Source organism: Amblyomma maculatum, chromosome 3 (assembly GCF_055883805.1).
Source record: "Amblyomma maculatum isolate TAMU_Amacu chromosome 3, ASM5588380v1, whole genome shotgun sequence".
Taxonomy (NCBI): domain Eukaryota; kingdom Metazoa; phylum Arthropoda; class Arachnida; order Ixodida; family Ixodidae; genus Amblyomma; species Amblyomma maculatum.
In genome coordinates this window covers 93,059,340-93,083,015 of record NC_139346.1, presented here as the reverse complement: position 1 = coordinate 93,083,015, position 23,676 = coordinate 93,059,340, and the positions used below count along the sequence as shown (strand labels likewise).

The following is a 23,676-nucleotide window of genomic DNA, read 5'->3' as shown; positions in this document are numbered from 1 at the left end:
ACACACACTTTAAAATATTTCAATTATTTCAGTTAATTGATCAATTGCACACTCTAAATTTCCTTGATTAGCATAATCAAGCATTGCCTTTCCTTCTGAGCATTTTGGCACCTTTAAATCCCTTATTCCCAATTTTATGATTCCTTTACTTTAACAATTAATCAGTTAATTACTATTGCTTCAATAGGTCCTCATCGCTTATCACTCATCAATCAATCTTAAATCACTAGAACCACAGATTACCATGATACTACTACTACTACTACTACTACTACTACTACTACTACTACTACTACTACTACTACTACTACTACTACTAATACTACTACTACTACTACCACTACTACTGCTATGAGCTCTATAAGCTCTCATTTAATATTTGTTTTCTTTGCGGGTTTTATCTTATGAACTAGAAATAGTCGAAACAGTGCTGGAAGGCTGCATCGGCTGCTGCCACCTCCTTTTTGCCTACCACAAGATGGCCGCCACCCGCTTCACGCCGGCCTATTGGTAAGCGTACGAGGCTTCTGCAGTTCTTTTTATATCCGCTATAGAAGCTTCCAGGGCTCGTGCATTCCGAGCAGACATGATAATTCTATGCGACGCTAGCACGTTGGTACGGATTGCTGAAAGCGGTGCTGTACAGCTATGTCGGATGGTCGTTTGCGACCGCTAACTGGATAACACGGTAGCCGCGAGAACCGTACGCTAACGTCACAAGGCCGCGTGATCATTTTGTGTAGAGAGGCTGCCGAGCTCCTATACCTCGCACTCATGAATCAGGAGCCGAGTACGTCGGATCGAGAAGTTTGCAGGGCTGCTAAACAAATGGTGGGCAAATCACCGAGCAGATATAGTTAGCCGAGTGAACAAATTGGCAAAGCAGTAGCAAGCCAGTAGAGAGAGGGAGGGAAACTCCAGGACAACGACGAACGCGGCTCGCAGATAGCCGGGAGCGGACAGGGGCACGCGAAGCACGCTACAGAAACCTTCGCTCAGGCCAGCACAGGTGACGCCAGCGAAAGGGAAACATACAGGATAACCACGAAGAGCTAACGCTCGATCTCAGGTCTACCCAAGCTGAGCCAGTGCTATTTTTTCCCCTTTGATGTAATTTAAATCGTAAGCGTTAAGAGCCCGGCTGTGCAGAAAATCCGGCGGCGGCGCTATGAGGGAGAAATGATGGACATGCTCCTGGCAGGTCGCAGGTTGTGCGAGGTTACGATGCCACATGACAAGGCCGACTTGGCAGAAGGTGCCAAGTCAAGTAGTTCCTGTCGAGAAGGGAATCGAACCTGGCACCCTTGTATCCCATATATAGTCAGCTATCCCAACGCAGGTACGTTAGTATGGTTTGGTTAAAGCGGGGATTCATATTGTTACATGAAGGCTTACGTAATCATCACAGATATTTACAGTACAGTCGCAAGCGACACAGCGGCGAACACCACGAAGGGACAGTTCTTTGTAGTCCTCTATGCCTTCCTCCTACGGAGGACAGAGAGGGAACACTTCGTTTTTGTCCTCTCGATAAAGTTTCTCTCTCTCTCGTAACATGACCCCCGGGGTTAGACTGGCAAAGGAGCGACTTGGTATGGCTTTAGGCGGGAAACATGTACAATGTCAGTGGCGGGGATAGTGGACGAGGACGCGGGCTCAATAGCAGCAGGTCCATAAGTGACATTGGCGGCTCAGCATAACACGTGGAAAGGGCTACTGCAGGTGCACATCTCAGAGAGACCAACGCGGCGAGAAGGGGACCGAACGAGGGCTCGGTCGTAGGAAATATGGCGGTGGTGACCACTCAAATGCGTATACTTGGAAGTTTTAGAGGCGTGGTGCAGCTCACCGAAGGGTGCTTGGCGCGCTATGCCGTTGGGTCTTTCACAGAATGTGCTACCTGTCGACTGTATGCTAAGGAGTATATGTGAAATAAAATTCGATGGTCTCTTAAATGTCTCTTAAGAGAAGAATAGCGAGGGACTACCCTTCATCTCCTATCATTTGCCTCCCATCGTTTGCCTCTTGTCGGCATTCGTTGCAGTGCTACATGTAATCGTAATTGGTTTACAAGAAAGGAAAGGAGCAGTGTGACGTACTTTCTCCGGCAACTGTGAGTTTGGACGGTACACCATCGTTCCTGTCGCGTGACGTTCCTTTGCGCTGCAGATGGCAGGAACGCTAGGCAAGAACACATCTCGCGGAATATGACAAATCTCGCGTACAACTCTCGCGCACGGGATTTCGTTCCATGAGCTTTTTTGAAAGGCTTTCAGCTTAATAGAGGCACGATTTAAGGGAGTGGCGTTTACGAGGGAAGCGAAGCTCACGCTCACGAACCAGGCAGGATCTGCAAAGGGTGCTGCTAACAGGAGCCGTTAACGCGGTCACGTCATACCCTCAAAAACTGCTGCTAGTGGTCCTCAAATTTTCCTGTTGCCTTCAAAGCATCTGAATCAGTAATTAAAACATATATACTGACTAAAGTATATTCATCGATGTCGAGAATTTATTTTTTAAAGATGCCGAAAAACATCTGGCTCGTGGTACAAAGACAGCAACGGCCAACAAGGCAGAGCCTCGCGTCGCGTCGTATCCATGTGCCGTCTTACGCGGCAGTTGCAATTTAGTTTTTCGATTTTCAGCTTGTGTCCGACGGCTTGTGTGTACGACCGGAATGAAACGGTAATGCCACCTATGGATGAGAGGTGAAGACGTTCATTTATAGCGACGGCTGCTTTGACCCAGCTTGCACGCACGCGAATGATAGAAGTGCAGTTGCGTATCAATGCCATCGTGCGCACTCGCGCAATAAACAGCAGAAGTGCCTGTCTCTGATTCCGAAGCTTCACGGCATGAGCCTAATGCGCTGGTTGCTGACCCCGGCTCTGTTTAAATAAGATTTCCGGTCGGAGAAAAGCAATAAAAACCTATAGCAATCGGAAATACATATTTGTCACCATCGCGCAACTGCTCTCATTAATCTCTCTGTTGCAGCATCAACGTGCTGGCTCATTCCTGCGACCTGATTAATCACAAAAGGAATGCCTCACGCAATCCGGATGGAGCGAGACGGATGCGACACATTGCTGTGAAGATAGCGCGAGCAGATGACCTCCATCATACCCAAAAAAGGGAAACAAACAAACAGACTAGGTGGAAACCTCGACACGTAAGCAGGATTCCTAGCGTAGCTTTTAGGGGACGTCACATCGGTACACGTGTAAGTTGGTTAAGGGAGCGATGCCAGGCGCAGAATTGTGAAGGAACACGCTGTAGCTTTTTAAGCTAGCAAGAACTTCAACGACAACGGTCAAACATACATTACAGCTAGCATTCATGACGAGGTAACTCTTGCTTCGCCCTGGTGAAATTATTTGCAACCAATCATTCAGCTCAACTCCAACGCCTTGGAGGGAGAGAATTGCAACGGATTGACTATTTAATGCGCAAATTGCGATAGCCTCAAAGAAAAAAGTCGTTGCCTCACATTGTTCCAACTAATTTACCCAAATTCAAAATCAGCTATTAAAATTTTGTTAATGCCACTCGCATGCGAGAAGCTGCACGTTACCAGTTAGCAAACATTAGCCGTTGGGGTACTTTGTGCAGCTAGTCTGAGTTGCGTGCAAAACCTAATCGCAAGGCTCGAAACAACTAGAAGGCCTAGGCACAGCCATCATCATCAGCCTGACTATACCCACTGCAAGGCGAAGGCCTCAACCACATTCCTTCAATTAACCCGGTCTTGTGCTAGCTGCATCCACTTGACTCCTGCTAACTTCTTAACCCCATCCGACCACCTACCTTTCTGCCCCCCCCCCCCCCCTGCTACGCTTTCCTTTCCTTGGAAACCAATTTGTTACCCTAAGCGACCATCGGTTATCCTCTCTTCGCACTGCATGTCCTGCCCATGCCCAGTTCTTCTTGATTTCCACTAGAATATGAGTAACTTGAGTTATTTCTCTGACCCACTCTGCATGCTTCCTATCTCTTAACGTTACACCTATACCATTTTTCGTTCCATAGCCTTCTGCGTTTCCTCAGCATAAGTAGAACCCTCTTGGTTAGCCTCCACGTTTCAGCGCCATAAGTGTGTACAGGTAAGATGCAACTGTTGTATACTTTCCTCTTGAGCGATACCGGTAAGCTGCTAGTCATAATCTGCGAATACTTTCCAAATGCGCCCTAACCCAATCTTTCTCTCCTATTTATTTCCATTTCATGGTATGAATCTGCGGTTCCTAAGTATTGTGGGACAGCACTTGCACAAACGTCTGTTCTTTTTCAGAACCAGCTGGCACACAGCGCGCGACGCTCCGAGCAGCAGCCAGCGACGACGACGATGATGATGATAATGATGATGATGATGATGATGATGATGATGATGATGATGATGATGATGATGATGATGATGGATCTATACAGATGAAAGAGGTGAAAGTTCACGCGCTGCGCTCACAGTATAGACATATTCGCATACCACTTACAGTGCTTTGCCACCTATTGTAAACAGTAAAAAGCTTCAAAAAGCTAAAGCTTGTCTTTCGATTTTCTCTGCAAATTTGTGAGACAAAGATAAATGCCTCTGTCGCCATGGCTCAGCGGTCACGGCGCTTGGCTGCTCACCACAAGGACGCTTTATGTCCCGGTAGCGGGCAGTCGCGTTTCAATGGAGGCGAAATGCAATGTATCATACACTGTGCGATGTCAGTGCATATTAACAATCCCCATTTGGCCAAAATTTACCCATAGCCTACGGCGTCTCTCGCAGCCCATTAATCTGCCACTCATCATCACTTCATTCGATCAGCTTCATTAGTGGTCCGTGCTCAGAACCACTCTAGCTGGAAACCCGTAATGAATGATCCTTGCAATTCAATCTAATAATTAACTTCCACATTCCTTGCCTTATGTAGCCTGCAAACTGTCAGGAGGCCATCAGAGCTGTTCATCGCAGAACATTCCCGTTCGATCTCAGCCCGAACGTGGCTGAAAATCTGCGGCAACGCCCTGTCACCGTTCGGTGAACTCCTGGCCAATCGTACAGCAATGAGCAGGTAAACTACCCTAGGTGATACACTCATGCAATTGCAGCTACACCCTGTGACCCTTCGGTGGTCTCCTGGCCATACGCATGGTAAGAAGTTGAGAGAACCAAATAGATGTCTAACCTAATTCGAGTACACCAACTCAGTGGTGACCTTCAAATTAAGACGAGAAAACCCCAAAATTTGGCCTCTTGGAACTTTAGAATTTGACCTCGGCGGAATTTGCTTGACAAAACATGGAACATGGCCAGATCAGTGGTGACCTCCAGATCGGAATGGGCCGCCTCAGAAGTCTGCCCCCCCCCCCCCCCCCAATCTATAGAATTTGACCAGAATTGATGTCCGTAATCTAATCTGATATGGCCAACTTCTTGATGACTTCCAAATTTAAGTAGGCTAGCAGTAGTGGCGCACTGGTTACGGCGCTCGATTGCTGTGCACAAGAATGCGGTATCGAATAACGGCCGCGTTGGCCGCTTTTCGATAGAGGCGAAAAGCTAGGAGCCCGTGTGCTGCGCGATGCCAGTGCACGTTAAAGAACCCGGCCCAGGTGGTCGAAATTTTCGGAGCACTTCAATACGACGTCTCTCATAGCCCGAGTTGCTTTGGGGCATTAAACTCCTTCAAACAAATCAAACCAAACAAAATCTAAGTGGCTCAATCCCAAAATTTGACGCCCTGGTCCACCGAAATTGACTTTAGTGAACTTGACCAAAATTGGTGTCTAACCTAATTTGAGCACGGCCAACTCAATGGCCACTAAACTTAGGTGGCCTACCTCCAAACTTTGCGTCCATGGACACCAGAAATAGACTTCTGAATTTGACCACGTCTGATGTAAATTTAGTACGGTGAACTCAGTGGCGGCTGGCAAATTTAAGTCGATCAATCTCGAAATGTGACTCTCCCTCGACCCCCGAAATTGACTTCACCGGAATTTCACAAAACTTGGTTTCCAACCTAATTTGAGTATGACCAACTTAATGGTGACTTCCTAATTTGTGTAGGTCATCCCCAAACTTTGGTCTCTTGACCCCCAAAATTTGACTTGGTCCAAGTTTGACCAAAACTGGTATATAATCTAATTTGAGTATCGCCAATTAACTCAATGGTGACCTCCTAACTTGTGTAGACCAGCCCTCAAATTTGGCACCTTGAGCCGTTAAATTTGAGTACGTCAAAATTCGACCAACATTGGTGCCTATTTAATTTGAGTATGGTCAACTCAGTGATGATTTCCTAATTTATGTTGGCCAGCCCCAAAATTTGGTCTCTTGGAATACCGAAATTTGTCTTCGTCTGATTTTGACCAATAGAAACAATACTAAGCAACGTTACTAAGAAACGAAACGCTTAACCGATAGCGTTACTATAGGCACGGAACTCGCAATGCTGAAAAAACGGACTGTTCGTACCGTACACATCTGCCTCGAGCACGCGACAACTTACGAAGCTATAGGAAAGGAGAAATTGGGTCATGTAAAAAGTTTAACGTAACTGAAAACGACGCCTAGGATGAGAAAAGAGAAGCGATGACATGTTTGCCATGCTTTTCTTCACGTCTACGCACAACTAGCCCAATGCAGGCAGTTGTCAAGCAAAACCTTCACACGACGTTTTCTTTCGTATTTACAACTTAGTACTCCAGGTACTTGTTTTTGAAGGAACGTATGGCCTAAAAAGCAGTTTTATTCTACTCGGTGTGAAACTTTTATTTCGATTACCAATTCTGTTTTAGTTCATAATTGCACTCTATTGTTCACCACATTTTATACTTGCTTTCGCTTGCTTAGTTTTGTCTTGAAGCACAGTCTCATAAAAACTATGCTGCAAGTTTTTGTTTTAGCTTTCACTGCAATGAACCGTGTCCTTTCTGACCCGCTGTGTAAGTGCAGGAGTGCGGCGGTCGTTTGTCATGCTCTCAGGAATCAGCTGCATCGTCACGTATAAACATGGTTACCGAACTGACACTGCACCTCACAATCGATGTATATTGACGTCCTATTTTAGAGAAACATGGCAAAGCAATCATTTGCAGCGCTTGATTTTCTGCGGACTGAAGAGTCACTAATTCACCCAGACTTGTGTATGCCTAAGTATGTATAAAGTAAGAGAAGTGAGCTGAAAAAAACAACTGCGGGAATTGGTTGGGAATCAAACCCCTGGTCTTTGGATCCATGGTCACACACGCTTCTTTTAGGTACACAGGCTTTTCTTTCCTCTTTATTTCCAACTTGAAAACCTGATTTCACGCACACATAATATTACATGACAAACACACAACATGGGTTAAAAACTACGCGAGCTCGGGCGCGTGATCAATTAAAATTAACGCATGTGTAGCAGCGCTTCCATTCTCGGAAGCTGCTCAGGCACTGGGTCTTGTGTCTTGAAAACATCAATTACGCTAGCAACGGATTCTCGAAAGTACGTATTTTCCTCGCATCAATGTCTTCATGCCTGAAAGCCATTCTGGATCGCCAAATACTGTGCAGGCCCAATACCATGATCATGTCCAGCGGTAGCCTGCCATCATCTTCAATTGATAAAAATCTAATTCCGAATAAATCACCGCTTTAACCGAGCCGTAGCACTAGCTGGTCTGTGTGGCCTAACAACGAACGATTAAAAAAGTCATACCCGTGGATGCATTCGGAATTAGGCCACACAGGCCAGCTATAGTACGGCTGGGTTAAACGGTGTTTTATATCGACGTCGGGCGTCCTTCCACATAATGTGGTATGTATATAGCTCACGACTGTACATGATTATGGGCATGCGTGAGATAACAGGGTTTGGTTGATTTGGTTTGTGGGGTCTAACGTCCCAAAGCGATTCAGGCTATGAGAGACGCCGCAGTGAAGGACTTTGGAAATTTCGACCACCTGGGGGTCTTTAACCAACAGATAATAGGGGCATAAATATAGGTATTACTGATTAGGTGAGAAGCTAAGTAATATGTACGAGGATGCGCAAGAGAAGCTACAGATGGGAGTCATTAACGTTCTCATCGTACTCTTAAAGGCGGAGCTTAAGTGTCCCTATTTGTGCTTCAAAGCGTCGTGCCGTTCGCCGCAATGGAAGCTGCATGCAGTGTTTTTTTCAAGGCAAATGGAGGCAGCATCCATGGTCACACACGCTTCTTCTAGGTACACAGGCTTTTCTTTCCTCTTTATTTCCAACTTGAAAACCTGATTTCACGCACACATAATATTACATGACAAACACACAACATGGGTTAAAAACTACGCGAGCTCGGGCGCGTGATCAATTAAAATTAACGCATGTGTAGCAGCGCTTCCATTCTCGGAAGCTCCCATAATCATCTCGTTTGTCACATAGGATAGCCAATATTGTGGAACAACTTTTCCTGTACGAGTGCTTAAAAGTTAGCGTGAGGGTCGATGCCACGGTTGGAGGTAAGATACGACGGTCACTGGCACATTGTCGTCCCGATCGAATGGCTGAATAGTCTAGATGCGTACTAGAATTTTTACATAACTTCGAGAGCTGACCGGGACCCTGTTAATCCGCAGAGTCGGAGGAAAAGCGAGTTTAGCTCTACAAAGGCAAGATAAAGCCAAAGAGGGTGTCCGGTAACTACCACTTAGAGTAGCTATAGAATAGCCGTTCTTGTTGCAATGGCTTTTTTCTTACTATAGCTGTGACATGCACGAACCGGCAGGGGCTTGCCGAGTACGCTGTCGAGCAAGGTCATGCGTTTCAAGCATAGCTGTAGGAGTAACGAAAACGACATGCTCACAAACTAAAACACAGTTGTGACACGTTTTTTGACTGTGTCACTTTTGTAGTAATCTCCCGCTTTACTGGGTCGTCGGGTCGTCAACATCGCAACATCAACAATCGCCACAAGATCTTCACGGCTGAGGAATAATTATCTAGATCGGGTACACTTCGACAGCATCCAAGGTATATACAAAATGTGTGTTTGTAAGTGGCGGGAGAGCTGCGAAAGGAGAATGTCCTGCGACGGATATTTAAGTTTCCGGAAATTCAGGAATATGGGAACGAAAAATATAATGTGATCGTGCAATTCGTGTTAAGAAACTATCATTATCGTATAAAAGCTCCTTTACCTACCGCACAACATGATTTGCAATGAGTCCTGTGCCTAGCGCCAGATGGGACTAATTAATCCTTAAACCGCTATAACATCTACTTCTCTGTCGCCGCCGGCTGCACAATTCGCTGCCTTTGATACGCGTAACGTGCCGGCTAATTGTTTTACGTTTCACGTGTCCTGCCGCCAATTATATGTATTGTAAGTTAATTTCAGCCAAAGTTTAGCCCCGTACAATATCTAAGAATATGACTCGCAGTTCGTACTGACACAGCGGTATGCGAAAACGTCGCGTGATTGATTCTCGAACCCAAAAGAGTGAACAGCTTTTTTCTATTTCTGTCTTACGGAGGAAGAGTGAAGGACCCCACATTATGCAGCATTGCACCAAGGATAACTGGTGTCCCATATTTGGTAAGAAAGTTGCCAATGACCTAAAAAATTTTCGCTTGTTCCTACGCTGAAACGCTTGCGATATGAAGCTTCAGAGACTCAAACATCTAGACGCCAGGCAAAAAATAATGAAAAAGTGATGCGAATGCCGCTATATATATGTACATCTACTTTATGGCTCTAAGAGCTATCGATTTGGTCGAAACGACTATGGGTTAATTAGGCCAAAGTATCGCCGAAGGTTGTCAAATTGTGCCCATTTCAGGCAGCAGCGTCCTCTCTTTATGCTCAATAATTATTCGAATGAGTGATCACTCATTAAAAAGCAGCCGTTTGAAGGTCAAGGGAATTAATTAGCGGGCAGAGAACGCTTTCAAAAATTATATATAGGCACAAAATCTCAGGCATGGCGGGCACAACTTTCTGTAAAACGTTTAAAATTATGCAAGTAATTAGAGAAAATCTGCTAATTATACATATAAACTATCGCAGTTTTATGGTTAGTCCTAATGGGGAGTTCGAAGCCGTTAACAAGACGGTGCCATAAACACACTTATAAAAAAAAACTAATTTTCTAATGCCTTTCAGCGCCCAGGAAATCCGACACTTCAGTCTCTTCGAAACCGAAACTGAGCGCGAGATTATCAGGAAGCTTGGTACAAATGCAAACAACGTTTTTTTATTATTATTATTTATTTTTTTTTTGTCGTTGAGATGCGACGCCCGGTACTGATGTGATGCAGTGGCTAGGACACTAAATTCGAACTGCCTGCTCTACTGTGATGTGTCATGTTTCGCTCCACCGCTATCAAAAAGACGACCACGCAGTTGGAACTGACTGGCTTTTCCCTTGCACTCACCCGCGAGGCAAAACAATGTGCACGGAGTGGCTATAGCGCTGCAGCCATTGCACAGGTCATCCTCGGATCGAAGTCGCTTGTGTAGGGAGGTTCCTGCACGTTCCTTGCGTTCAGCGTACCGTTTTGTATACGGCAAGAAAAGCGTCGTATTTCCTCGCGTTTCAACGCTCTTAAGAGAAAATGATTTTTCTTTTTGGTTTCAAAAACTGATATGCCATATCTTCTCGTTCCTGCAGCTTTGAACTCCCCATTAGCACTCCAACCCAACTGCGATCATTAAAACGTTAATTAATGCATTTGAGTAAGTTTTGCAGCACATTGTGTCCTTTGTGGCTGAGAGTTTATTCTGTAAATATTTTTCCTATTTTGAACTGGCTATTTTCAGGAATTTTCAGAAGGTTCGCTGAATCACCCGGTATGTTAACAGTGCAAAAAAAAAAAAAAATGAACCGGCTATAACAAAACTCGGTAATGCGGAATTTGAGCGCAACTGTAAAGGTTATTTGCACCGTGAGTGATCGTACACGAATATGCAGGGCTGAGCAGTGCGGGCGCGCCTCTGTTCGGCTGTGGAGTTTCGCAGCAGATATCGCGGCTGCAGAAGAAGCACGGCAGATTCTGTCCTCCTCCTCCTCCTCCTCCTCCTCCCTCCCCCGCTCACCTCCAATTTTCTATTTGTGCTCTCACGTACCCCCGCCGCATCCTCTCCTCGGCTTTCCTTTCCATGCTTCCTAGCTGTGACCCTCCTGATCACTTTGCTCCTCGCGCTACGCCGTACTTTCATCCTCCTCTGCGCTCCGCATTATTTCTGACGGTTACGCTACCCACCGAATACAACGCAGCTCAACCGCTTTGGTTTAAATTTTTAGCCCTGCATTTACCTGTAGAGCCTACATCGTCATTGTCGCGCGCCCTGCTTAGCACCTGTCCTCTTCTGGACCAGGCTCAGGCCTCAGGAATAGCCAGAGTTGTCAGCTCCTTCCAGCTCGGTCATACTATGTGGTCTTGTGATGTCACACAACCCGGCACGGCCGCATTAAACAATACAGTTAGGGATAAGGGCTAATAGAGAATGCATCAATCATCTCAGATTCGGTGATGACGCCGCTAAGTAATTTAGGGGACGAACTGCAGAGGATCAATAATCGCTTAGAAGGGCAAAACAGAATGGTAGGCCTAATAATTAATATGCCCTCCGAAAGGTATAGTAGGCAGCGAGGTGCTGGAAGTGGTAAGGGAATATGTCTACTTATTACAGGCATTTGTCCGCGGATCCGGACCACTAATGGGAAATAACTACGAGAATCAGATTTGGATGGAACGTATTTGGCAAGTACTTTAAAAAAATTAATGACATTTTTCTTTCACCACTCAAGAGGGAAGTCTCTAACAGTTGCGTCTTACTTGTACTCACCTATGGGGCTGAAGCGTAGAGGCTAACCAAGAGAGTTCTAATTAAGTTGAGGACAACGCAGAAGGCTATGGAACAACAAATGGTAGGGGTAACATTTAGAGATAGGAAGCGTGCAGATTGGGTCAGGGAGCGAACGCGAGTTGGTAACATTCTAGTGGAAATCAAGAAGAATGTAAGACAGCCGATTGTCGCTACGGGTAACAGACTATAGACTCCGAAAGGAGGCAGATATAGCTTCGGAAAGTTAGGTGGGCCGATGAGATTATATAGGACGGGGTTAATTAGTTGGAGGTATATGGGAGATGACTTTGCCGTGCAGTGTGTGTATTCAGGTTGCTGCTGCTGCTGCTGATGATGGTAATGATGACAATGAGCTGTGGAGAAAGGGGAGAGCGGAGGAGGCAGAGGTCTGAGAGCCTTATGTCTTCTGTGCTTGCTCCTCCTTGGTGTCGCAGTCCTGCTGGCAGGAGAACCTCTATATTCAATTACATGCCGTGAACGAAAACCTGGACCTTCTCCTACGACTATGGGAAATGAGTGAAGGTGGCGTCGCCGGTGGGCGATCATCTGACATGTGCTTTTGATGCATACTGTTAGCAAAGCCAACAGGCGGCTCCCTGGCACTCATTGAACGGTGTCGGCTTCATGGTCCTAGCTTAAAGGGTCGCTTGTATTTCAGCTGTCACTTGCACGTGTCAGATTTAGGGATACCGCCGTGATCTACCTGCAGCCCACGGGTGCAGTCATAACGATGCAGTGGGAAAGTAATACATATGCTTAAGTTTCGTATAATATGGGGTCCCAAGACGACAGGTCCTGGCTTCGCAGCGCCCTAAATCCCCTCTACGGACTCATGTTAGAAGGAAAGCGGTGATGAGATGTTGGTGGTCCCGAATCAATATGCAGGAATTGTGCGAATAATCCAAATTTTTACCCAATGCAGCATCCTCCTATTAGAATCGCTGAACAAAGTGTACAGTCATATTCTAAATTCTTTGAAATAATGCGCAAATTCTTGGAAGTATTTGAATAATTTTCGTTATAACAGAACAGGAAAAAGCACATAATTTTCCACGACGTCAGTTGACCTGAACAACCCATTCCCATGCCGCACAGCACGATATACCCTATTAAAGTAGCAAAAAATAGTCAAAAGCAGTATATAGGCGATGGCAAGGGGATCAACATTGCGATATAATGTGGACTAGTCCCTGAGAGACGCTCTGCAAGGCGGTCCTATACAGCTGAGTTGTTGGATGCATGCCCGGAGCAGTCCAGAAGAGCCCCCGCAAGTGAATAATATCAAATAATCAACAATCAAACAAATTAAATACTTTGTTTTCCCTCTCAAGGAGAAAATAGGCGGCGGATACAGGCTGCGTGACAGCTGCCTGACGAGGCCCGGCCCCCTGGAGATGGTCATGTGGGTTGTCACAAAACGAAAGTTCGTTATGCGATTCAAGTAATTTATGCGCGGGCGTGTACACGTTCGGGTGACTTTTCGTGCGTGCGGGTTTTGAGGAGGTGTCTGTTTTTATGCCGCACAGCGCAAGATGAGCTCACGACATTCTGCCTAAAAAAAAAAAGCGATGCTGCTCCATATGACGACGATTTTCCTTATCACCTTCTGATCACCTTCTGTCCCCTTAGCGCAAGAACATATCTGGACTCCTGACCTGGATTTCAATAAACTGTTCTCTCCCTCTCGCTCTCTACTGCGCACGTGTGACGCATTCGACGAGGGCACCTAATATAAAACGACTGTCGAAACCATTGCATATGTTCCATTTCAAATGCACTCATCGCAAGGCAGTCTCTGCCGATGACCGCTGAACTGCATGCCTCGGCAGCTGTCCGATCACAAAGGCATTTCGAAAAAGCTAAAGCAGGGGTAACAAAGGTAGCGCATCGCAAACTGAAAGTGCTCAGGCGTGAGTCAACAACTGAAATCCTGGCGTGTCGTCTAAGGGCGCTGTCAAGTTACGCGGACATGATCGATCGCCCTTACCGTTTCACGGACGGCTAATGACAGCATATGAAGAGTGATTACTTTACGATGCTTGCACAGAAATAAATAGCACGGGGAGCATACCGAAGGAGATAAGAGAGATCAATAAGGCCAACCCGATTCCAAAAAGCATGCCTCCGAAAATCCACAAGGCTAGAAGAGAGGCAAGATCGGAGGCACACGAAAGAAGCTTCGCAGGGAGAAAAAAACCTATTGTACGTCCGACGCGACCACATACAAAGAACAATACGGAGCGGTAGACAGCGTGGTTGATCACCAGCTTAGGAAAATCAACTGCGCCTCGATCAAGAGCAACAACATTCTCGAGGCTGAAGAAGCGGCAATCGCTCTCGCTATCACCCACCAGGGTGAGTAGGCTACTACACAAATAATTACTGACTCGCAACAAGCACACAGAAGGTATAGCAGCGGACGCATATCGACTGCGGCCATCCACCCACTCAAGGTAAGAAAAATCACCTTTTCAAGATGCTTCATAACGTGGACACCAGGCCATGAGACTGTCAAAGGTAACCAACGTGCCGATGCCAATGCCCGAGCATACGCCAACCGGGAGGCGCACAACGACGGAGAACTGGACGCAGTCACTAGACGCTATGGAGCCATCCTTGAAGATCCTAGAGCCTTAAGGAGGATCTACTCACCTCCCAACGAGGGCCTTAAAAGAGAGCAGTCTACAGACTAACACACACCCCAACCTGAGTCTACTCAGTAAAATCCATCCCACAACATATGAGAATAAATGCCCACTATGCGGGGAGCCCCTACACTCTACCATGTTAGATGGGCGTGTCAAAAAACACAGGTAGAGCCATTAAACACCACACCAACACCGGAGCAGGGGGAGACTGCGCTGTCCTGCTCGACGCCTGATGACCAGCTCAAGCTGATCGACAGAGCTTGCAAGACGGCAAAGGCCACTGGGGCCCTGGACTGAGGGCCCCACCCAAGCCGGTAGTTTTTCATTCATTCACTTGCGATGGAATCGTACAGTGCTGCTAGGGTGGAAAATGTTCCCGTTCACATAATTAAGCGTTAGATTTTGTAAGTACTGGCATCCCTTGCGCCTCTATTTCCTAGATATGTGTGCCATCATGCGCGTGCGCGCCCGTAAGTCTGCCTGATGCTCTCCGGATAAGGGGAAAACACGCAGAATAGACGGAGACCGAAAAATCCAAAGCAGATTCTGCTGCTCCTGCACCTCGTGGACTGTTGGAAACACCGTTCAGCAGTATCTCAGGAAAACCGGAACACAGTCTTTCGGCGACGTGCAATATGATGCCACGACCATCAATTGAGTCTCTGCGGCTCCGCTTGCCAGTTCTCTTTATAAGGAGGCCACATGGGACGTCGCGTCTGGAAACCCCTCCCTTGAACCACTTCCCATTGTTCCTTGTTTATACGCACTTGCCTTTAATCTTCCATTTCTCTGCTTAAACGATATGTCACCACACAAAATAAAGAACGTACACAGCATGTTTCTCTATCTACCATGCGTGATTAACAAAAGCAAGCTTCAAAGACTACACGCTTCTTATTGAGAAATATAGGTACTGTTATACACGGAAGCAATAAATCACGAAAACTGTAAAATAGAGCGCATGGCAGTGAAAAGAAATTTTTCAGTGACTTTTCGCTTCCCGCCTATATGATCACTTGCGAAATCTGTCCATGCCAAGCTTTCATTGCTCGCAAACAACGTGTTGCGGTATTTGGGACGAATTCGCACTTCCCGTACTATGCATGAATTTGCAGTTGTTTGCCTTCCGCAGCGCGTTTCTATAGCTGCGAAGAGTAAGGTCGTGAAAGCCGTCATTCTGAACTCAAAAAAATGTGGATTGTTGAATTTCCTCAACGTTTCCGACTCCTTTACTTTCTTTTTCTATCCAAACATTTGGAGGTGACCAACTACTCTGCGCATCACCTTTTACTAAGGAAAAGCTTGATTGCAGCTGTGGTCACACAGTCCAAGTTCGTTGTTAAGGCGATCGGCTTACTGGTATTATGTTCTTTCTAGCACCAATACTTCGTTGCTTATCGTACTGACAGCCACAATGGTAACGCATCTTGACAGAAGCCGTAATTCCGCGGACAATGTGGAGGGTGTACTAATCTGCCATCCGACGGTCTCTTCGGGCTACGTGATTCTAACCGCTGCCAGCGATGCGGTGACGACAAAATAAACTTTACAGGCGTTATTCTGATGCATGCTGAGAAGCCCGCAATTATCTTTTATTGTAACGTTCCTTGTAGCCATTTTTACCTCTCTATACATTGTATAGAAGCACAGCTGTCATGCTGAGCAAGTAACGGTGAGCCAGAGCTTCGCTCCAACGCCTGCTTGCTGCGCCTCTTTCGACCTACAACCGTGTTCAATCCTCGCTTCCGGTCACGCAGCAGGGTGAATGCGAACTCCGTCCCGACAAGTTAGTTGTCTGCTTCAAGTGGAACGCGTTCTATTGTGAGAGTGATGATGCAGCTTGGGCGGATGAGCTTTTTTTTTTTTTTTTTTTTTTTTTCTTTCCATGTCTCTCAGAGCTGCAGGCCGTGAGGGTATAGCAACAGGCTAACCGCATAGCCTGACAAGCGGCAAGCGCAGATGTGCTTGGGCCGTATATAGTTCATCCGGTGCAAAATCAAGGGTTCCTGCTCACAAGGCAGTCGTGAAAAGTGCACCGGGTCCTGTTCTCTTCGCGGCCTTTCTGCCAATCTGTGTGTGTTTAGGAACTCTGTTGCTTCTGCTGCAAGCGTGACATCGACGGTCGAGAGGCTGCTAAGGTGCTGGGGTGTTCGTCAGTCCATTTGTCAGAGAAAAAAGGCAAAATAGCAGCAACTGACTTCAATGTCCGATCGAGAGTAACGTGCAATTTTACGCTGAAATCCAGAAACTGGTAAAACGGGACGAATTGCAATAACTATACTCGCTAGGAGAAAGGATAAAAAGCTGCAGCGACCTAACGGAGCTGAGACGGCGGCGAAAGCCGACGGTTTCCCTTTCCCCGTAAGAGAGGGGGAGCGCGTGAGGGAAGAGATGGCGCAGCACGGAGGCGTCTAGCGGCCAACAGGAAAAAAAAAAAAATAATAAGTCGCTCTTTGTTTGGGATTCACGGCTCTTGGCCACTTATTCCTAGCCTGTGCAAGCGTCCCAACAAATCCACACCGCTTTTAATATTTCATAGCTCGGTTTACACCGTTGTAGGCCGAAGACCTCAGGAGCAAAGGTTGAGACAGCTGACGCGGATCTAGGCCAGAACAGAACGGTCAGCGATGGCTTCACGTGCCACCGCCGCCTTTATTTTCTTCGTCCATGCGACCGGGCGTTGGCTGCGCTCTTGGTGCAGCCAGAGGAAGGCGCTGCAGTGTAAAACACTTGCTATGACGCCTTCTGGGCCTCGCAAAAAGCGATCGCCCCCCCCCCCCCCCCCCCCTTCCCCCCAACCCCAAACTGTCCACTGTGATTTCAACTATCGCTATACATGAACCTCACTGCTACCTCACTAGTGCCTTCTGGTAACCTGAAAAAGTCATGATTCTCTGCCAACCACGCCGACACCATTAGTGAAGATTTCGAGAGAACCCAAGGCCAGGAAACTTCGAATATAAAAAAAAAAAAAAAAAACATTTCTAAAAAAATTTAAATTAGATTGACTTCCTTTGGCGCAGCTTCCAGTTGACATCGGTTTTAATATTTGTTTATTCTGTGTATGTTCGCTTATTCTATGCTGTTTAATGTTTCCTTAGAGCCCACATTTCACCTCTTCGCAGATAAATATTGTCAATGCGAGCCTGCGACGAGACGAACTTGAAATCTCTGGTATAAAGCCTCCGAGGGAGAGGAGCTCGCTCATTGTCGTCCTGGCGGACTCAGTCCGAGCAGGGGCGCTTAACTCAAGATTAGCGAAATACTTATTTTCCGGCAGAGAAAATGGTAGCCATTCCATTGTCTCGGTGGATTAGGTAATTTCTATCGCCCTGCAATGACTGGATTCAGTCCATACCTGCTCGGAGCATAAGCTGCCCACATAGATAAACCAGTTACAGCTGCACAACTGGCATCCTTGCACGCGTAGGAAAAACGTACACTTTTTGTACGAATTTATACGTACGCATAAAAACATCTAAACACACGCCGGTGGGTCTTAGCGATCGAGTAAAGACACGGAACCTTTTTATTCACCTGCAGTAGTGGAAGCGCATAACAGGATTGCACGCGTAAGTCTGCGTCACCGTTTATCACAAACAAACAGCACGCTAGTTCGCATAATCGCCGAGGACGAAAGACAGTCTAACGTTCACAGAGGCCGAGCAGGTGGGTTACGCCCCGGTCGTTTCTTATCGACGCTCCATGCGTTTGCTTTACACCGAACTGGGACTATATATGCTGTTACGACCAAGCATCCGCAATTGCGCGCTCTATTGTTCGCCTGTGGGCATGGATAAGTTTTGTGAATATGTGGTGATGGTCCAATGGCTCTAAGTGAGCCTGTTTCCAGGAATCCTGTTTTGTAAGCATGTTTTGCTTTGTGGACAACCTGCAAATGCCAAATTGACCCTGTCAAGAGAACGTCTGGAAAAACACAAAGAAACGTCCCCCTGAGGGAAATAGCAGGAAGTGCTTTCTTTCTTTTGTTCACCCTTCCAGTCGAGAAGTGCTATCCTCCAGTGATGAATGCCTCCTATCCAAAGGAGACGACAGAGTGACATGTCCGCTGACGTGCAGGACAAGAAAGGAGCATGACTCATACGGCCATTAAGTGATTTCCCGGGAATGCAGGAAAGATTTGCAATTGTCGAAAAGGGACAATGTTGGGAGCCCTATGCGGCGCCACGTGCACTCGGGTTTCTGAGAAGTAAAACCCCTTGTCAGAACCAGCCTGTGGTTTCTTTGCTGAAGAATAGAAATGTACCTCCTCTCCTCGCCGTTCCCAAGCTTTTCCCGCCAACAAGTGATCACGCCCAACGAATGAATGCCGGACCAGTCAGTGCTTCAGACCATCAGTGCAGTGATGTGTTCGATTGGATGCCGATACCTGAGGGGCGTGCCCTGGATTTGGTTGGTCAGCATCTTCAGAGAGGGGCTGGACATAGGGGGTTTTAAGGACGCTGCAGAGCACGAAATGTCGCTCTGAGCCCTGGGTAAACGGCTCATCCAGTCGCTTCTCGCTATGAACTCTTAACGCTTGTCATTTTGCTGATGTACCCTTCTTTTTCATGTAAATATTCTTGTAAATACGTTTTCTCAAAGTGCCAGTAAACCTGCTTGTACATATTTCACCAACTTCGAAGATTCAATCCTACTTCAACCCCGAGTCTCTGCACGCTACCAAGTGAAGGCCGGGTCTACGTAGCCCCAGCGTCACGACAACTGGTGGCAGCGGTGGGATAAAGCCCCAACACTGGTGCCCAGCGGTGGGATCTGAATCTGCAAGCCACAACATCTGGTGATTGGAGGTGGATCTGAAGCTACAAGCCACAACATCTTGTGATCGGAGGTGGCATCTCAAGCAACAAGCAGGAGCAACAATCGGCCAACAAGACAGCAGCTCGGAACATCGATCGCATGTGTGGGTGAGTGCTTGGCTTTTCTTCTGATGTGGACCAGGTTCTAGAACAGGGTTAGATTTTAGAACTGGTAAAAAGTGTTGAAACGCCTTTAGGTTTGGTAGTTTGCACTTGTTTTGGAAGTAGCCGACACTCGGAGCGATCATGGACCTACAAAAGCTGCAGAAACCGGAACTGTTGCTATTGTGTGAGGAATTGGGAATTGATACAAGTGGTTTGGCACGAAAACCCTTGATTATAAAGGCAATCACTGATCTAGGAACCGATGATGAGGAGCTCAGTGAAGCATGGAACCTCATCGGTCAAAAAAAGGAACAGCTCAGACAGCAGAAAGAGCGTGAAATTGAAAGAGAAGCAAAAAAGCTGGAGCTAGAAATTGAGCTCCGGAAATTAGAACTAGAGTTGAGCAAGAGGTCGGGCGATTGTCCCCAGCTAGCGGTACCTCGTCTCAACAAGGAGGCAGATTTCAAGATGTCAAAGTACATGCAGCCATATGTGATATCAGGGGATATCGGTCTGTATCTGGCTAACTTTGAGCGAACTTGCGAAAAACTGTCCTTCCAGCGAGACACGTGGTCTCAGAGATTATTGACGGTTCTGCCCTGCGAGGCAGCGGAGGTTGTCGCGCGGCTAAGCAAGGAGGACGCGGACAACTACGAGAAGGTCAAAGCTTGCCTTCTGAGAAAGTATAGGCTTAGCGCCGAGGCGTTCAGACAACGTTTTCGGAACGCTACTAAGTCCAGGGACGAGAGTTACCCTGAATTCCTGTACAATTTAAGAGTAAATTTGGGCGAGTGGCTAAAGAGCACAGATTCCTACAGTGATAGGGACGCTGTAGTCGAGCGAATTCTTTTGGAGCAGTTTTATAACTGCCTCCCAGAAAAAGAAAGAAATTGGTTACAGGACCGAGGCGAAATTAAGTCGGCAACTGAAGCTGCCGAACTTATTGAGGAGTATGCTTCGCGCCGACAATTCAGCAACCCAGCAGTGGATAGGCCCCGCAATCCCAAGTTCAGTGTGAAAAACCGTCAGAAAAGGCACTTTGCTAGATTTGCAAACGAAGAAAGGAAGGCTTCTTCAGGCAAACGCCCTAGAAAGGACGGCAGTGAGAAAAGTGGGGAAGTGACCAACGCGCAGAACACAAAGAACAAGCTTGGGGCTAGGAAGCCGCTCACATGCTTTAGGTGTAATGAGCAGGGTCACATTGCAGTCAACTGCCGGAAAGAAAAGTTTGTTTTCTCGTATGTCAGTGACTGCGATGAAAATATGCAGCTTTTGGAACCTTACATGCATGACCTAGTAGTCAACGGGAAGCCTTGCAAGGTACTGCGCGATTCGGCCGCAACGATGGATGTTGTCCATCCGGCGTATGTATCGCCTTCCGACTATACAGGACAGTGTGCATGGATCCGACAGGTAGTTGAGGAACAGAGTGTGTGCTTGCCGATCGCGAACGTGGTCATCGAGGGCCCTTTCGGCGAATTAACAACCGAGGCTGCCGTTTCAGGAAAGCTTCCTAAGTGCTATCCGTATTTGTTCTCCAACAAATCGGACATGCTGCTGCGAAAGAGGGGCATCCTTTTCGGAGACAGAGTTGTGCAAGCCTTAACACGTTCAAAGGCGCGAGAACTAGCTACACTGCTCATTTCAGAAAAATCAACAGCGGAGGAAACGGCAGTTAAAACAGTGGTAAATGCGCAAAAAAAGCGGGTCAGAAAAGTTTGAGAGCGAGGCATCTCAAATAAGTCAACTTGAAAGTGCGCTTGGTAAGACACGGAATGAGGACGTTCTAGAGAGTAACCTCTTGCCGCCGGTGTCTAGTAATCTCACGAGCCTTCTAAGTGGAACCCGAGAGGACTTAGCTATGGAGCAAGCCAATGATCCCAAGAATAAGATCGAAGTACAGTGGGAAGGACCTGCTAAAGTCGTTGCAGAGCTTTCTGACACTAACTACGCAGTGAAAATCCCCGATAGGCGTAAAGCAGTGCGCATTTATCATTGCAATCTTATGAAGCCTTATGTGCAGAGGGAAGCCGTGGTAAATCTAACGTTAAACCTTCCCGAGGAGATGGGGGACAACTTGATTTGCCTCAGCGGAAAGGGAAGCAACGCTCAGGAGCTTCTCAAAAAGACGGAGCAGAGAGGAGAACTAAAGAAATCCCAGCTGTCCGATCTGGGCGAGATAATAACAGAGTTTGAGGCCTGCTTCGTGGACAGGCCAGGCAGAACTGATTTGACTGAGCACGATATTGAGCTGACTTCAGACGTGCCAGTGCGATCAAGGTGCTACCGATTTTCTCCAAGGCAAAGAGAAATTCTGGATAGGGAAGTAACTCGCATGCTGGAATTAGGAGTAATAAAACCCTCGGAAAGCGATTATGCTTCGCCTATGATCTTAGTAGAAGCTCCAGGTAAAGACCCTAGGGCTGTGGTAGACTACCGAAAGCTAAATTCTCTCACCAGGGATCAAGTGTATCCTATTCCGAATATTGAGGAGAGAGTAGAACAGGTCAGTAGAGCGGCATATGTGACTACGCTGGACCTTACTCGAGGATACTGGCAAGTACCGCTCACTGAACGCGCCAGCAGATACGCGGCTTTCGTCACTCCGACGGGCAGCTACCAGCCAACAATGATGAGTTTCGGGCTCAAAAATGCTCCATTTTGTTTTTCCCGACTCATGGATAGCGTTTTAAAGGGGTGTGAAACATTCGCGGTGCCTTATTTAGACGACATTGCGGTTTTTTCCGACTCATGGGCGGACCATATGGTACATCTAAGAGCTGTACTGAGCCTTTTGCGTCAAGCTGGACTAACCGTAAAGGCCGAGAAATGTTGCCTGGCAAGGGCGACCGTGGACTACTTGGGTCACAATGTAGGTCAAGGTTTCAGGAAACCCAGCGAGATTAAGATTTCTGCGGTAGCAGACTACCCGCGGCCGAGCACGAAGACGGAAATTCGAGCATTCCTGGGTCTGACTGGGTACTACAATCACTACATCCCTAACTATTCCGCTTTGGCTAGCCCTCTGACCGACGCTCTCCGCAGGACAGAACCGACAAATGTAGTCTGGGACGAACAAAAGGAAGCCTCCTTCGTAAACCTGAAGGCTGTGCTGATTAGCCGTCCGGTATTGCGAGCTCCAGACTATGGCCGAGAATTCACGGTCCAGTGTGATGCCAGTGATCGAGGGTTAGGTGCTGTTCTCTGCCAGAGAGATGACGACGGTAATGAGCACCCCGTGCTCTACTTGAGCAGAAAACTGAGTACTAGAGAGAGGGCTTATTGCGCGTCAGAGAAAGAATGCGCTTGCATTGTATGGGCCATTCAAAAATTGCAGTGCTATCTTGGAGGGGCCAAATTCACCGTAGAGACGGATCATTGTCCCCTGGCTTGGCTGCAAACTGCGACATCAAAGAACAGTCGCCTTCTTAGGTGGAGCTTGATTTTACAGCAGTACAATTTTGAAATAAGATACAAAAAGGGGAAGTTAAATGGGAATGCGGACGCGCTTAGCCGCTCTTTCTAAGCAGTCCGAGATGTTCCTCACCATGTATCCAAATTGATAATCAGGTTTTATTTTTTTTTTTCTCGTGCGCTTGTATATGTGTGACTATGTAAAGCAGCACGTTTGGTTTTCCAGGAATACGTGGGTCCTGAACGTCTTGAGAGTGGGCTTTTCTCGAACAACAATGGCAGTTTTCTTTTAACCTGGTCTCTTCAGACGGTAGCCGAGTGCTTGCTTCGACATGTGGTTGAGTTTCAGACAGCTCGAGCAATTTGGCCTACAACAATCAAGACAACGCGACAAGCAACAGCGAGCTTCAAGCGTTCACGTGCAGGCCATTAAGTCGTCTCTTCATGCAGCAGCTGGGACTGCTGCCCTCCGAGACTCTTCTGGCGGGGGAGGAGGCTGTTACGACCAAGCATCCGCAATTGCGCGCTCTATTGTTCGCCTGTGGGCATGGATAAGTTTTGTGAATATGTGGTGATGGTCCAATGGCTCTAAGTGAGCCTGTTTCCAGGAATCCTGTTTTGTAAGCATGTTTTGCTTTGTGGACAACCTGCAAATGCCAAATTGACCCTGTCAAGAGAACGTCTGGAAAAACACAAAGAAACGTCCCCCTGAGGGAAATAGCAGGAAGTGCTTTCTTTCTTTTGTTCACCCTTCCAGTCGAGAAGTGCTATCCTCCAGTGATGAATGCCTCCTATCCAAAGGAGACGACAGAGTGACATGTCCGCTGACGTGCAGGACAAGAAAGGAGCATGACTCATACGGCCATTAA

At 47.0% G+C, this 23,676-nt stretch overlaps 1 protein-coding gene across 1 annotated transcript; it reads left to right on the top strand.

The window, feature by feature from the left end:
• Positions 1-423: 423 nt before the first annotated feature.
• Positions 424-14,765, top strand: LOC146195319 (uncharacterized). Its single transcript, XM_084596771.1, has 4 exons — positions 424-510; positions 2,998-3,172; positions 4,292-4,333; positions 14,670-14,765. Exons 1-4 carry the CDS (start codon positions 479-481, stop codon positions 14,763-14,765), a joined length of 345 nt encoding a protein of 114 aa, XP_084452897.1. The 5' UTR covers positions 424-478.
• The last annotated feature ends 8,911 nt before the right edge of the window (positions 14,766-23,676 follow it).